Raw genomic sequence first — 17,476 nt, 5'->3', positions numbered from 1 at the left:
GAGGTCATGGTCCAATTCCCAGTCAGGGCACATGCCTGGGTTGTCGGCTCCATCCCGAGTGTGGGCATGCCAGTCAATGATTCCCTCATCATTGAGGTTCCTATCTCTCTCTCTCTCTCCCTCTCCCTCTCCCTTCCTCTTTGATATCAATAAAAATGTATTTTTTAAAAATAAGGGATCCAGCGGTTCTCAACCTGTGGGTCGCGACCCCTTTGGGGGTCGAATGACCCTTTCACAGGGGTCGCCTAAGACCATCAGAAAACACATATATAATTACATATTGTTTTTGTGATTAATCACTATACTTTAATTATGTTCAATTTTTAACAATGAAATTGGGGATCACCACAACACAAGGAACTGCATTAGGAAGGTTGAGAACCACTGATTTAGACTTTTGGTGGTGAGCACACTATACAGATGATGTATTATAGAATGGTACACTTTTTACATATAATGTTATTATCCAATGTTACCCCAATAAGTTTAATAATTTTTTAAAAAAAAAATGAGGGCTGAGGATACAAAGAAATAACCCCAAGTGCTAACAGTGGCTATAAATTTTACAGTGCGTAAAGGTTTACTTTTCCCCTCTGGGTTCCATATTTTCTTTATTGTGCTGATATTTTTGCAATCAAAAAATAACACAAAAAGTTTCCTTTTGGTGGGATGGTTTTGAGTACAAAACACTCATCCAAAAAAAAGATACGCATTCTTTCACTCACTCTAAAAACACATGGGAGTCTTCCACATCACGGCACAGAATGAGCTTCCAAGTTCACACACTTTCTGCCGTCATTCCAATGTTCATCCAAACTCGGGCACTGAGTTAGGATGAACTGCAGCAGGCACAGTTCTCAACCCTGGGCAGACGGCCGTCAACAAGCCCAAGTCCTGGCCTCTCACGTCGCCTGCACGGTTTTTGATTTCAGTAACTCCAGCACTACATCTGCCCGCTCAGGTTAAAACCCCTTCACACCAGCTTCTCTTTCCTTGGTAGCTAAGCGCTCGTTCTAGCGTCCCAAGAACCCCCAGCGGTTCACGCCGGGCAGGGCACCCTCTCTCCTTTAAAGCTCAGGCGGCACGCCCCCTCCCCCCTGCAAAACACCGCAGGGTTCAAGGTTGGTTTCCTCGCACGTCATTCGTTTTCAAAGCAAGTTCACACACACCCTTCCGCGGTGTCCTACAGCTGCCCACGGGCACCCTCCGGGTGGGCCCAGGAAGTCCCGGGGACTAGGGTTCCGACGACCAGAAAGCCAGCCGCACCTGCGCGGCGACCGTCGGCCCGGGTTCCCGCCCCGGGAGGACCCCGCCGGCGCTCCTGACAGGCGGCCCGCGAAATTACCGTCTCATGTGAGGAACCTGAAGTCAATAGACTCCAGGAATTTCACAACTTTCAGCCATCGCCACACTCCTGACAGCCATCCGGGATAACTCTGCTCTCCTCTTTAAACAATAAAAGCTCCACACGAAAGAGACACGAGCGGAGTGCCGAGTTCGCCCGGCCCAAGGAAACCCGAGGTCTCAAACCCTGGGCAGCGAGGTCCCTGGGGCAGAGCGAGGCCCAACGGAGAGGCCGGGTCTGCCTTCCGAGGCCCCGGCGGGCGTCGACCCGAGGCTTCCTGCCGCTCAGCCACGGAGATGGCGGGCACCCGGGAGAGAGAAGCCGAAAGCCTCAGGGCCAGGGCCGGTGACAGGTTTATGGCCCTGAGCACGAAACTTGGGCTTCTCTTCTCGTCCCACTCCCGACCCCAACTCGCCTTGCGCATCCCTCCGCGGCCCGCCGCGTACCTGGCGCACCGAGGCGCGGAATCCCGCGTAGTCCGAGCGCTCCCCGACCTGCACCACCCGGTCGCCCTGTTCCGACTCCTTCTTGCGCCGGTCGAACAAGTACACCTTCCTGCAGCGGTCGCCTCGGCCGCCCCTTCCAGTCCCCGCCGAGGGCCCGCCGCCGCCCGCCGCTGCCATATTGGGGGAAAGGAGAAAAAAACAGCCGCGCCGGCGCCGACGGCCGCCGCGCCCAGGGCCCAGACGCAGGCTCCGCGCGGCGCCTCAGCTCCGGTCCCCCGGGCGCGAGGTCTCCCCCTCGGCGCCCAGCAGGTCCTCCCTCCGCGGCGGTGGCCGAAGAGCGGCGAGCGCGAGGTCCGGCCGGGAACCGATTCAAACAAACTCTTGCCTGGACCCCACGTCACTTCCGCGGCCAGCGGCTCCCGGTGCGGCGGGGGCGCGCGGCGTGCTGTTCGCAGGGCCCGGACCCGCGCCAGCGGCCGCCCACGACAGCCCCGTAGCGGGAACCGAAACCAGGGCCGCGGCCGAGGCCTGTGCCACCGAAGGAAGAGGAGCCTCCTGCGTCCCCGAGGGGGCGGGGCCAATCCGGCGCCGCGCGGTGTGGGCGGGGCCTCGGCGCCGGGCCCGCCCCTTCGCCTCGCGAAGTTGGAGGGAAGCGCGCGGCGGGCCCTTCGCGGGCGCCTGAGCTGTGGGGGGCGGACCCGTAGCGGCGGCGGGAGGGCCTGTCCCGGGAGGGGCGGGGGAGGCTTCCGAGTGACTACGTTGTCACGACCGAGAGGGTCCTGGTATCTTCCCGCCTCGCCGAGGACCGGACCGAACCTGCCGGGCTTCGAGCTCTCGGCGCGGCGCAGGCAGTGCCCAGCGCGGTCGGTCCCGTTCAGGCAGCGGCGGGAGGCATCTGGCCCGCAGGCCTCACGGGGTGAGACTTTCCCCGCAGCGAGCACGTGCGTTTCCACGGGGAGAAACATGCCAGGATACCCGGTGCCACCTTTTCCGTCTCATGTCCTAATGGTTCGACGTGGGCTCCAGTGTGGCCACCGGGCCAACCTGGTGGTTCTGACAGGTCCAGAGGTTCTGTGACCCGGGCGGTCTCCTTCCGTGGCTTCCGAGGCGGGAGCACCGACGACGACGGGGTGCAGGTCGCTGGAGCATCTCCGCATCCGAATCTTGTTTTTTGTTGTTGTTGGGTTTTTTTTCTCTTTGTTTTGCTTTATTTTATTGTTTTCCCTTTATTGATTAAGATATTACAAATGTGTCCTTATCCCCCCACCCGAATCTTCTTACCACCCGCCTCGCCTCCACCGCTGCTGCCATGTTGCTGAAAATTGCGAATGAGAACACCGGTGCCGAAGAGTTATGCGGGTTAAATTAGACAAAATGTTTAACATGTAGGACACTTGAAGTAAAAGCCTTTGTGTTTCATTAAAGATCCTTATTGTGGGCCGTGTAGTGCCCTAACTCAAAAACAAAGAATGCCGTCATTATGGGGGGAGGGGGGGTCTAGGTTTCAACCATTTGCTCTGCAATTCTTGAAAATACGTAATGAATATGTTGTCCTTCAGAAGAAGATGTGTATTCACTAAGCCCAAGGAGTAGCAGGCGGGGGGGATTTTTCAATTCTCCAAAGTAAATTTTTGGGTTACATTTAGTACATAGGGTACCCCCCAAAAAAGGTATATACACTTCGGATGATTATGAAGCCAGTGTTTATTACCATACAGATCATTTACAAAATTTAGAGGAATCTACAGAAATGAATAATTTTTTTTGTTCATGTCTGTTTTCAAACTGACGACCATTCTAGTTCAGGCACTGCTGCTGACAGGAAGCAATGGAATCGCAAACATCCAGAATCATGTCGTTGGGTATCTGTGCGCCTCAATTCATTAACTGTTGACAGGTTTTGTACTGTAAACTTTATCTTTTCTGTATCTCCATTAAAAAAAAAAAAGTCTAGTGGATAAATTTTCTTTGTTCAAAGCTTAGTCTGACTTCATCCATTATTACAAATCAGCTAAACCTGAAAAGGAGTGAAAGTTAAGTGAGTTAAAAGGAGTGAAAATTAAATGTATACGCACTTTGAATAATTACAAAGGCAGTGTCGGTGCTTCAACTGTGTTTTCAAACCTCCAGTAGCATTTTAGGATGAATTTCCTTTGTTCAAAGTTTAGTCTGGCTGAAAAGAAACATCAATTGAGCTATCAGTAGTTAAAGTGTGTATACATGTTTTGGGGACACCCTGTAATTTCTGTCTTACTAGTTTGCCAAAATCTTCATGGTTAATGATATGGATAGACTCATATCGCTAGTTAGAAATCTAGACCTGCTTGTCCACATGGAGGTGTTCCAGAATCATGGTGTGCGTGTGTGTGGCTACACATAAAAGATTACAGGTAGAACACAGATGGAAAAAAAGTGCGAAGAGATGTGTTTGGGGGAGCATAAGTAATAGGGCTGGAAGTGGGGAGAATGGAGCAGCGGATTTTGGAAGAAAAAATTGGGAAGAGTCAAGTTGTGGCCAAATGCCATTCCTTGTTCTTGAAGGGGGACTGTTTGGGGAGACAAAGATCAAAGTAACCCTCAACCCTATGGGATTTCTTTGACATCTCATGTCTTACCTTTCAAATTCACGTGAACTTATCATTCTATTCCATTATATAATGATGTTTGATTTTAATGACCCAAGAAAAATACAAATTGTTTTTCTAAATCTTATTTAATGGATAAAGTGAATTGCTTTTTGATTTCATCAAATTGGGACTAGGGCTGGAAATTCACCAGCAAGGCTATATCTCATTCCTATGTAATACCAAATTATACAAATACATAAATACAAACAAATTATTTTCTTGTCTTTAGAAGATATTTAAGTATAATCGCTAGGAGGAGAGAGATCCAAAATACTACCAGAGAAGTGTATTACAATAATATGGGCAACTATTGATGAAAACATTGATACCTATCTTCTTGTTGGGAGGTTAAATCTGAATCTATAATAATAAAAGCATAATATGCTAATTAGATCAGATGACCTTCCGGACTAAGCATCGGTGCCACGGGGGCCGAGGCCAAGGCCAAGGCAGCTGCTGTGGCAGTGGGAGCTGAGCCCCTTGCATGAATTTCGTGCATTGAACCTCTAGTACTTATATAATAGTATGGCAGTCTGAAACATCCTTAGAATCATTTGCCAGTCACTTTTGTTCTCAGAAAGTAATTCCTCAAATAGTTTTTTTTCAATAGAGAAAGATGAATTTGCTCTTTAATTTTCATCACAAAGAGTTGATTTTTATGTATGATACTGAAAAGAAATCCAGTTTCATTTTTAAATAAATAATTGTCTGAGCATCATTTATTAAATAGTCCATTTTTTCCCTGCTATATTTTGTGTAACTTTTTTCATATACCAAGTTTCTACAAATGCATGTTTCTCTGTTCCTGGGTTTTATAGTTTGTTCTATTGGTAAACTTTTTCCCTCTCTGCTAATACTGCACCACCTTAATTATGTAACTTTATTATCTAACTTATAAAGCAAACCACCTCACCTTATTCTTCATAAGTGTAACGTAGTTGGTTTTTAAGTGTCAAAAATGATGACTACTTCCTCTTTTTGTTCAGTGTTTTCTCACTTAAGAGACACTTGAGATGTAGCCACCAGCATTTCCGTAATAGCAAAACCCATAATTTAATCAGGAACTGAGTACACAGGGTGGGGCAAAAGTATGGGAACACAGAGTTTATTAATTATTGCATCATTTTCCATATAAACAACTAGAAACCTACTTTTCCCCTCACCCTGTAAATTGTGGGTGAAGGTACTTATCAAACTGTTCTTTGCAGTAAAACTATTTGATGCCCAAATGGACTATTTTTGTCTTCCTGGCCATCATTTTGTGCACTAATCCAGAAAGAAATGGAAAGACCTTAAAGATGTGCATTTGCGAATATGATATTTTTTGTGTGTAAGTCTTTTATAGTTGCAGTAGAAAAAAAATAAATTCTGGGGAAATTCAATATTTTGATTAGCATAAGTGAATTCAAATGAAATTATAACACTATCTTCATGCTGGTAAATGAAGATAGGTGATTATTCTGTCCTTCTAGGCTCCTTTCAGATATTTTCATTCCCTCAACAAATATTCATTGATTAACCATTAGAAGCCAGGCCTGTGACAAATTTAGTGGGATACTTATTAATTTAGCTGAACATGTGATTATTGTGCATCTACTATATGAAATGGTGTCCTGCAAGGTAAAAGTAATGTTTTGAAATGGACAAATAAGAAACCTAAACTCAAGGAAGTTAAACTGATTTGTAGTCTCTGAAGCAATGGTAGAGAATGTCTAATGCCATCTCTTCACAGTTTTTTGTTTGTTTTTTTTTTAAAAAAAGAAGGTCTATTGAAGATTTTTAGTGACTCTCCAAGTTTAAGAAATAGTTTAGAGCAAAGGCTAAAATTTTGGTTATTTTCAATCAAGGGGGTAATGGCTGCACGTTGACTAGCTATTTTGCCATTATTTTGAAACAGTGGTTGCCATATGGGGTCATAGGGTCTGAGAAACCTAGATAGACACAGATATTAAAAAAATAGCATATAACTATTAAAGAATTAAATCTAATAACAATAAGATATCATTTTGATACTAGAAATAGTAATTTGTAAGTGAAGTTTGGGTATGTATTCATAAAAGTCTAGGAACTCTTCATTTCTGGAAACATTGCATTGTATAACTATTTCAGAGTTCTGCAAAACTTGTATGAGGTCCTAACCAGTTTGGCTCAGTGGAGTGTCAGCCCAGGAACTGAATCAGCCCAGGTTTGATTCTGGTCAAGGGCACATGTCTGAGTTGCGGGCTCGATCCCCAGTAAGGGGTGTGCAGGAGGCAGCCAATCAGTGATTCCCTCTCATCATTGATGTTTCTGTCTCTCTCTCCCTCTCCATTCCTCTCTGAAATCAATAAAAAAATATATATTTTTTAGAAAGTTGTATGGGGATATATTTTCTATGTAAATTAATAACAGTAAAATACTGAAAAGTTCAAGTCCTATACATTCTTGACTTTATACAGAGTTTATACATGCATGTGACAAAACTTTTAAAGATGAGTAAAATTGGAAACTCCCCCCCCCCAAAAAAATATCCTGAAAGTAAAATTAGCCCTCTGAAATAGAATTATGTGCTATTTTATCCTGTGACTTCTCCATCCCCTCATACCTCAAATTGAGAAGCATGGCTAGTGGCAGTCAGAAACAATAGAAAAATTTTATACATGTGAGTGGCATAATTAGATGTGTTCTAAAAATATAACTGTGGCAACAGTGTTAATGAAGGACATCATTTTGTGCAGACACTATTATGAACAGATTATAGTTTATTTAGATGATAAATAAAGTGACAGTTATTAAAGGTCATATATCAATCATTCATTCACCAAATGGTCATTGGTGTGCCAATTAGATAGTAAGGATGCAAGTCAGCCTCTATCTTCATGGTGCTCATATTTTATTGAGTGAGACAAACAATTTAGCAATTAAATATACAGAATGTCAGGTGGTGATTAATGTGCTATGGAGAAAACTCTAAAGGATGGGAACCAGAAGGCCACATTTTTTATATAGTGGTCAGGAAGCACTTTCTGTTAGGGCATTATTTGAGCAGAAAGCTGAAGAAGCAAGTTGTAAAGAACTGTGAGACAAATGTTGCTGGAGGGGGAAAACAAGTGTAAATCAGTTTTGAACATGGTTGACATTGTGTGTGAGAGAAATAGAGGATGAAAACAGAGAGATAAATGGAGGAGAGAAGGAATAATGGTAAGGGCCTCATAAGAGCAAAATCTGTTGTTTTTCTGAAAGTTTCCGTTCTAACAGACCTTCTTTCAATCAATTAGAAGTTTGAGGCAAAGTGCTATATTGGTGAATACACTAGGCTCTTCTTCAGATGGAATCTATTACCCCTGAGACATTGTAGTACCACGGCAGGTTCAAAAGCACACACTTTTTACGCTCTTTAAAATAAGTTAGATAAGACACTGCAGTTACCTAAAATACAACCACCATGGGTTTGAATATTTGAAACTCACTGCTAGAAAAAAAAAAATGTTCCTTACCAATGAGAGGTGTGGCTAAAAATAAATGAAACTGATTATCAGATAAAGAAACTTGTGGTTTGTGAGCCTCTGAGAAACACTTAGAGCATTCAGGGGCATATTTTAATATTTGTACAGCATTAAAGAGGCAACATGGTGTTAGGGACAAGAAACCTGAACTAGGAGTAAGAACTTGTACTCCCAAGTGCCAAACCTAATTCCTGTCTAGCTATGCAACTAAAGGCAATTCAACAGGTACTGAGCACAAGATTAACTAAGCAGAGATGAATAAAACAGACACAGAAACATAAATAACTGCAATGCTTTATTAGAAGTATTCATTTGTTTATTCATTTATCCATTCAGCATTTGTTGCCAACCATATGTCTACCGTGTGCCAGGCACTGGGGCTTCAAAGATGAACAAGAAAAATCAGCACCTAGTTCCCATCCTCCCAAGAAGCAAGTGGCCCAGGGAATAAAGACCAGACTTGCCGTGGCATTGACATTCCACTCCTCCCTCCAATAGACTTCTCTCTTCCCTTTCCATGGTCCTTCTTTCCTTCTTTCCCAATAGCCTCCCGATACCCTTAGTTTAACTAACTGGGCCCAGTTTAGACCTTATTCCCCCTTTCTTGACTTTCCTTACCCCCCAGACCCTGAGCCAAATGAGCGTTAGAAACCTTAAACTCTGAAAATATGATCGTGTTTCCTGCTCATAGATAAAATGAAATCTCAAACAATAAAAAACTATAAAATGGGTAAAATTATATATAATTACACTATTTCTCCAGATATTCTAGACTGTGGAAAATCTAGTATAATTTGAGCATTATCTCTTCATGGAGAGAAATGTCCAAGTACATTTCAAACAATTTTCTAAAGCCTTTCACCATCCCCAGATGATTCTAAAATACTGTTTATCCCTGAATTAAAGAAAGAGGTCAGACCCTTACAGATCCTGGAGTTACCTTAAAGATTTTTTATTCTATCAGGACAACGATGGGAGTAAGGAGCTATTAAAGCTTTTTAAGGTAGAATGGGACACACTTAGATTTACACTTTAGAAACTTCTTTCTGACTGTAACATAAAGAATGGATCACAAGAACTTAAACTAATAGCTAGTTGGAAACCCAATCAAGAGATTATAGCCAACTGCTAAAGAGTGCTCTTTGGAGTGATTAAAAATATTTAAAATTAGGTTATGGTGATGTTTGCACAACTCTGTGAATATGCATAGAACCATTGAATTGTACACATTAAATGTGTGAACTCTATGGTATGTGAATTATATCTCAATAAAGATGCTTTCAAAAAAGCAACAGATAAGAAATAAAAAATGATCGAACCTAAGTAAATAAATGAATGAATAAAAGAGGTCATGGTTGTGTTAGGAACTGATATGAAAGACTTTTAGGGGAGAAGAGAAGGAAGTAAGGAGAGGTAGGAGTCAAGGATGACTCCAGACTTTGGGTTTAGGCCACTGGGTAAACGATAATGTTTTTATAGAGATAAATGATAATGCTTCCATTTTACTGCAATGGAAGGTGTTCTGGAAGGCACGATACAAAGAGCTGGAAGGGACCGCCAAAAAATGCTCAAGAAACTGTTGCATTTAGGAAAGGATGGACAAACTTTTACCTGTCATCAGGGCAAGGTTGTCAGGCTTCTTTCTGAAGAAGTCAGAAAGACCGGCTCACCATATTCAAACTATAAATATTTAAAGGGAAAGAAAGGTAAAATTATCAAGGACACCAAGTTTATATTAGTCTTTTCATGGTGGGAAAAAAAACCTACTTTCTCACACAACTATCATATTTACAAAGATCATTCATATCTTCAGACATCAGAATATAAAAAATCAGGGATAACAATCTTTAGAGGGTTCAGGCTTACAGGAAATGTTCCAGGGTTTATTATTCTGGAAGCAGAACTAGTCAGGATGAGCCTACTATGAGAGAGAGAGAGAGAGAGAGAGAGAGAGAGAGAGAGAGAGAGAGAGAGAGAGAGAGAAAGAGAATGCAATATCTAAGAGTGCAAAGTAGACTTATTTTGGTCTAAACTACAGTATGTGATGTGCTTAATCATACCAGAAGAAGAACAAGTGTCAGTTTTGCTTCTGCAGGAGATTAGTAACAGAATAAAGCATGCAGAAGGAAGGAAAGATGGCTAGAAAGATGGGATTGATGGTATGTAAGCGTATGTTGGGTTGGGCATGGCAGGCATGTGAGGCAAGGATAAAGCATTCACTGTTATTGGGGCTCTCGTCAGCCTTGTGTGATTACTAAGTTGCATCAGAGGCCCTGAAAGCCACACAGCAGGCCGGTCCAAATAAAACAGTAAGGAGTCATTGTAGTATCTGGAGAAAATGAAACGGAATGCCTAAGTAAGGAGTCATTACAGCAGTGATGGCGAACCTATGACACGCGCGTCAGAGGTGACACGCGAAATCATTTTTTTGGTTGATTTTTCTTTGTTAAATGGCATTTAAATATATAAAATAAATATCAAAAATATAAGTGTTTTACTATGGTTGCAAATATCAAAAAATTTCTATATGTGACACGGCACCAGAGTTAAGTTAGGGTTTTTCAAAATGCTGACATGCCGAGCTCAAAAGTTTCGCCATCACTGCGTTACAGTATCTGGAGAAAATGAAACTCAAAAGGTCGCAGAATATATTGCCTGGCTCAAAAGAAGATCACCTTCTTAAAGATTAACAGCAGCCCACCGTGGAAGCCTCAGCCTTCAGCTAGTGGCAAGTAGTAGGGAAAGTATTTCCAGGCTTCTCCATAGGGAGGCAAAGCCTACAGGAAATCACTACTTCCTGCAAAAACAGACTAAAGGCTAGTTGGCAACAGAAGGAGAATTTACACACAGACAATTTAGAATAGCTAGACTTTGAAACTCCAATATTTCACTTGGGATTTCTGTTGTTGTCACCACCACCTCTCTCATTAAGTCTGTCACCTTCATGAGCACAGACCCCCTCCTAATTCCTGGAAGCATAGTTGAGATCCTACTGGGGTGTTCAGACTGTAGTATGCATAAGAATAACCTGTGAGGGGTGTTTAAGATACAGATCCTGAGGTTCCATGCCTATATTTTGAATTAGTCAAGTTCAGGATTATGCATAGCCCTTGGACACAGACAATAGTGTGGTGAAAGCCTGGGAGGGGCAGGTGCGGGTGCGAGGTGGAGGGGGTCAATGGGGAAAATAAAAGGCACATCTGTAATACTTTCAACAATAAAGATAATTTTTTTTTTAAGTTCAGGATTAGGAATTTTTATTTTTAACAACTTCCAGGTAATGCTAATGAAGGCAGTCCAAATACCACATTTTGAGAAACACTGGGCCACGGTCAACATAAAAGTGTGATAAATATAGCAAAGAATACACAGTCTGATTTACAAAAATGCAGCTGGGTCAATTGCAGTTTATAGCCTTGGCCTTCAAATGGTCAGAGATCATCTTCCCCTAACAACCAGTAGTTGTGCGAACATGTCTACCTTATTTCAAGATAGTTCCCAAACAAAGCCCAGAGAGAAACACAAGTTTCCCTATGGACTAAGGTTCCATTTGCCATATAGGTTTCATTTTCTTTAAAGAGAACTAAATTCTTCCCTGAAAACTGGGTACTGCTCATCTTCTCCTTACAGGGAAGTTGGTTGGCCTGTTATAAATTTAGATTGCAGTATCACTACAAGAGATACACAGATATTGCAGCAGGTAATTCACTTATTTTTATATAACCATATAAATTATGAGAAACAAAGACAGTTTGCATTTTTCACTTTTCTTAAAGTCTATATTTTTTAGTTCTAAATACTGCCATCAATAGTTCAATTCAACTTGACCTTTGCCAAACCCAGGCCAGTCAGTACCTCTTCACTGACCCTCCGTCAAGTTGAGGTGAACATCACTCCCATAATTACCCCCCTTGCTGTCCTATGGGACTTAGCTCCTAATACCTCTGGAAAATTATCTTAAAAGAAATACTCTCCAGAGGAAACAATGAGTTTGCAGGGATAAAGCTGCCTGGATACTCTACACAAAGAAAAGCAAGCATCCCCACTCTCAATCATACATTTATCAAATAAGGACTTTATCAAAAAATGGTAGTTGGAACAAAATATTCAGCTTACATGATTTTATTCTTCAGTTTGTGAGTAGATATTTCCTGCTTCTACAGCTGTTGGGTGTGTCCCTCCCCCTGTTCCTCTGACCTAAACCTAAAAATATGCTTCTCAAAAGAAGTTGAGCAGAGTCTCAAGTACACACACACACACACACACACACACACACACACTATACTTTACAGCTTCCATGAATATTTTAGATTTTTAATTTCATGATATCAACCCTTTCCATTTTAGAGAATGTTTTTGTTTAACACTACAAAACTAAGTCTGTCCAGCCTGTTCCTTTTTTCAGAACGAAGAGAAGTTTATACTAAATTTTGTGTTTTCTTCAACTTTGCTAGCCCAAGAGAAAAAAATGCTTGCATCTCAAAGCCAAATTCCTCAAGGTGTTCTAGCTCAAATCCAACCACAACAGGAAGAGGAAGTACACAGTGTCATATATTCAGTATCATTTTATGGTTGCCTCCCCATGTGCTTCAGTCTTCTTACAAAATAGAGTATGCAGGGAACAGCTGCTGTCTAACTGAGGAAAGGTTTATCTGATATTTCAACAACTGCTGAGCGGCGTGCTACCTCCACACAAGCCATATTCCTTCCTCATTTTCTCTGCTTTAGTTGAATTTTTCTTGAGTCTTCCTCTAGAGCAGCCGTGGGCAAACTATGGCCCATTTGAAATGAATAAAACAAACACTTCATCCATGCTTTTGTTCCGGCCCTCCGGTCCAGTTTAAGAACCCATTGTGGCCCTCAAGTCAAAAAGTTTGCCCACCCCTGCTCTAGAGTCACAACCCCACTGAAGCTTTTCCATGGCCTTCTAGTCAGCCAAATTACTTTCCCCAACTCTGCTTACATCCTGAGAAAGTGCAAAGCAACTCTGCTAAGGTCAGACTGTGATAAAGTTTTCAACAGGATGCAGGGAAGCCAATAGAAGAATGTTTCTAACCAGACATAATTAATGCTACACTGCAGTTGCAAAAATGACTAACAAGCACAACCAACCAAACCCTGTGCTCTGTCTTAATGAGACATCCCTAAACCAGTTCTTCCTCAATACAAGTTCATAAGCTTTTGTCTATAGGTATGACCTGCTGGCCTTTCCTTTGGTTAGATACCGAAGGTGTCTAGCCAGAGCAGAGTGAAGCAGGCCAGTGCAGGGCAAAGCGAACTGGCATGGAGCAGGGCAGTACAGACCAGCGAGGAGCAGTGCTGTCTAGCCAAAGAGGGTCCAGGCGCCAGGGTCACTTCCCCCGAGGGCTGCCTCAGAGCCGTCCTGTATAACAATTGAGCTGTTTTGCACTGACTAAAGTTTCCTTCTTCACCGCACCCTAAATTGGGGATTCCTGATGGCATTGAATTAGCATCAACAATCATTGGTTGACAGTGCTCCAAGATCTACTCTTTGCTCACCACCTTCCATCAGAGGTTTCCTGCTTGATGTGTCACACACACCACTTCAGCCTTTCCCCCTCTCCATGGCCAACTTTATTTCTGGCCTGATTCAATTCCACATCTTTTTAAATATATTTTATTGATTTTTTTACAGAGAGGAAGGGAGAGAGATAGAGAGTCAGAAACATCGATGAGAGAGAAACATCGATCAGCTGCCTCCTGCACATCTCCCACTGGGGATGTGCCCGCAACCCAGGTACATGCCCTTGACCGGAATCGAACCTGGGACTCCTCAGTCCGCAGGCCGACACTCTATCCACTGAGCCAATCCGGTTTCGGCCACATCTTTCTTTGCTCACCTGAGAGTGGGCAACTTGAAATAGCCAGTTGTTTCACCTCCCCATATCCTCTCTCAGGATGTGAGGCATGAGAGTGTATTAGAGCAATGTGTGACTCCTTTTCTCTCCAACATACCTAATCTCACCTTACCTACTCCAAAGCTGTCAGATACTTTATAGCCATTCCATTTCTCCCAGCATATTGGTAAAGTTTTGCATTCTCCATCCTTGTGAAGGAAGTACCCAAGGGACTTCTCCTACGGGCCTGAGCAACTAGATTACTCTCTGCTATGGAGAGCAGACACTGTTTCTACATCTGAGGCTAAAAGATATGCAGGGAGTAATTTTTCCCATGCAGAACACTACTCTGGTTTGCATCCTTTTTTAGACCTTATATCCAAAGACTTCCCTGAGGTGAATTCATTTCAGCTAGTGAACAGATTAACTTCTGCAGCACATCTTTATCCTGGTAGGAGTTGAAAGACCTGCCAGTGAGAGCTACAAATTGCCCCTCCCTCCACCACAATGGAGCTATTACCTCCCTTAATGGAAAAAACAACTCAGGGGGCATTTCTCATTTGTATTTTCACCCTGCCATTCTCTGGCTGGTAGAGTCTCCTGCTTCGGAAATGATATCTTCCTCCCCAGTAGAGCTTGGAAGGTCAGCAGAGATTAAACCTTTCCACTATCATAAGCCTCTTGGAGATTGGTGGTGAAGCTTGTTCTCCACTTAGTTTAATATTAGTCATCATCATCCCATATGTAACCGTACCCTCCTTGCCCCAACACACTGCACCCTTGCTAAATAGACCACGCCTTTGGCAAGTTCACTGACCAATATTACACATAGTTTGCAGTTCCTTTTTCTCTAGTCTTTTTACATCATGCACAATTTCTCAGCCCCTGAATTACCCAGCTTTTTGGATATCTTCACGACCTTTGTATTGAATTCAAGGCGTTTCCCTGGGAGATCTCTCTTCCTCATGATATAATAGTTAAGTGGTGAGGTCCTGAAGTCAGACTGTCTAAATTCAGTTCTGCCATTTCCTAAAGGACTTTACCATGTGCTATTGAGAAGTTAGTAAAATTATTTAACTTTTCTATTTCTCTGTCTATGAGAGTACCCGTAAATAATAAGTAAATTAAGAAAAGCTCAGTAATGTAATTGATAAGGCAGATCTGATTAATATATCAAATTTTAAAAAGAGAATACATAAACATTCACAAAAACTGTCAAGTCACAGTCCTGATAGGGTTGGTTACAGTTGGTAATAGCATTGGCCTCATATTCCAAGGTTGCATGATACCTGGTCAGGACTCATACAAAAATCAACCAATGAATGCATAAATAAGTAGAACAACAAATCATTTCTCTCTCTCTTTCCCTCTCCCACTTTCTCTCTCTCTACTCCTCTCTCAAAAAAAATTAATTAAAAAAAATTAAGCCACAAAGAAAAACCTTAGCAACATCTAAAATAGTGAGGGCGAACCTATGACACACGTGTCAGAGGTGACACACGAACTCATTTTTTGGTTGATTTTTCTTTGTTAAATGGCATTTAAATATCCTATCTAATAATAGAGAAACATGGTAATTAACCGTAACTTTGCTACCCTTCCCATTGGCTAATCAGCGAGATATGCAAATTAACTGCCAACCAAGATGGTGGCCGGTAGCCAGGCAGCTGAAGCGAACAGGAGGCTTGCTTGCTCCACTGATGGAGGAAGCCAAGGTTCCCTGCCTGCTGCTGCCGGCCTCTGAGCTTGCACTCTAAGAAACAATGTTGCAATTATATAAGTTAAACAATCCCCAGAAACCTGCTTTCAGCCATCAGAGCTGGAGCGAGTAGGACCGCAACAATGTTACAATTATAGAACCCAAACAAACCCAGATACCTGCTTTCAGCAGCTGAGGTCTCAGAGCTGGAGCCGAGCCTCAGAGATAAAGCCAGCTCTCAGTTCCAGTGACAGACATAGAAGGTAAATAAATCCCAGAATAAAAAAAGAAAAAAAAAAAAAGGAGTGGTTGGGAGCTTCAGTCACCCGCCAGCCTGAAAATGGCCCTCAGTCCCTCACCCAGACTGGCCAGACACCCCAGTGGGGACCCCCACCCTGAAGGGGGTGTGACCAGCTGCAAACAGCCATCATCCCCTCATCCAGGCTGGCCAGGCACCAGGCGGGACTCGTACCCTGATCCAGGACACCCTTCAGGGCAAACCAGCCGGCCCCCACCTGTGCACCAGGCCTCTATCCTATATAGTAAAAGGGTAATATGCAAACTGACCCTAACAGCAGAACGACTGGGAATGACTGGTCACTATGACACACACTGACCACCAGGGGGCAGACGCTCAATGTAGGAGCTACCCTCTGGTGGTTAGGGCGCTCTCACATGGGAGGAGGTCTGCTCAGCCACAAGCCAGGCTGATGGCTGCCAATACAGCAGTTGTGGTGGGAGCCTCTCTTGCCTCCTCAGCAGCGCTAAGGATGTCCGACTGCAGTTTAGGCCTGCTCCCCGCTGGCAAGTGGACATCCCCCAAAGGCTGCCGGGCTGCCAGAGGGATGTCTGATTGCCATCATAGGCCAAATCCCCTGGGGAGCGGGCCTAAGCCAGCAGGTGGTCATCCCCTGAGGGGTCCCAGACTACAAGAGGGCACAGGCAGGGCTGAGGGCTCCCCCCTTCCCCCCGAGTGCACAAATTTTTGTGCACCGGGCCTCTAGTATAAAATAAATATCAAAAATATAAGTCTTTGTTTTACTATGGTTGCAAATATCAAAAAAATTCTATATGTGACACGGCACCAGAGTTAAGTTAGGGTTTTTCAAAATGCTGACACGCCGAGCTCAAAAGGTTCGCCATCACTGACTAAACTGTAAAGATAGCATTTTTTTTTGGTAAAGATTTGTATTGATTTCAGAGAGGAAGGGAGAGGGAGAGAGAGATAGAAATATCAATGATGAGAAAGAATCACTAATCGGCTGCCTCCTGCACACTCCACACTGGGAATTGAGCTTGCAATCTGGGCATGTGCCCTGAATGGGTATCATGATCTCCAGGCTCATAGGTCGATGCTCAACCATTGAGCCACGCCAGCCAGGTGATAGCATTTTTTTTTTTTAAATCACAATGCAATATAATATAAATTAAAATTAGGGGACAAAATTCTTTCTATGTGGAAATTTAAAACTATTTTAAACAAAGTTTAGAACAAAGAGAAACCATTAACTGAAATTGTAGACAATAAAGACACAATATATAAAAACTCCTGGAGTTGTAGGCTATCCATGTGCTCTGTGGCTCAACCTCCTCATTCCTCTGCTCCCACTCTTCTAGATTGCAATGCAAAAGAAATCACTGGGCTCATCATTGACAATGGCTTTGGCATGTGTAAAGGTGATTTTGCTAGAAATGATGACCCCCAAGCCATGATTCCATCCATTGTTGGGTGCCCAGGTGGTCTGGGGGCAGAAAGTCCAGAGCAAGTGTGGCATCCTGATCTTGAAGTACCTCATGGAGCCTGGCATAGTCCTCAACTGGGGCGACATTAGGAAGATCTGGCACACCTTCTACAACGAGCTACATGTGGTCCCTGAGGAGGGCCTGGTGCTGCTGAGGCTCCACTGAACCCCAAAGCCCTCAGAGAGATGACACAGATTATGTTTGAGACCTTCAACACCTGGGCATGTACGTGTTCATCTGGGCCTTGCTGTATCTGAATGACTCTGGTTACAT

At 43.3% G+C, this 17,476-nt stretch overlaps 1 protein-coding gene across 1 annotated transcript in view; it reads right to left on the bottom strand.

Annotated features, from left to right (window-relative positions):
* SMCHD1 (structural maintenance of chromosomes flexible hinge domain containing 1) overlaps positions 1-2,354 on the bottom strand; it is a 147,243-nt gene extending 144,889 nt beyond the window's left edge. Inside the window, exon 1 of the mRNA XM_081097766.1 lies at positions 1,792-2,354. Within this exon, the coding sequence (XP_080953892.1) occupies positions 1,792-1,968 (177 nt within the window). The 5' untranslated portion in view covers positions 1,969-2,354. The remainder of the gene's footprint in view (positions 1-1,791) is intronic.
* Positions 2,355-17,476: the final 15,122 nt, after the last annotated feature.

Source organism: Myotis nattereri, assembly GCF_964212035.1.
Source record: "Myotis nattereri genome assembly, chromosome: 8".
Classification (NCBI taxonomy): Eukaryota; Metazoa; Chordata; class Mammalia; order Chiroptera; family Vespertilionidae; genus Myotis; species Myotis nattereri.
The sequence above is the reverse complement of the archived record's forward strand: the minus strand, read 5'-3'. Positions and strand labels throughout refer to the sequence as shown.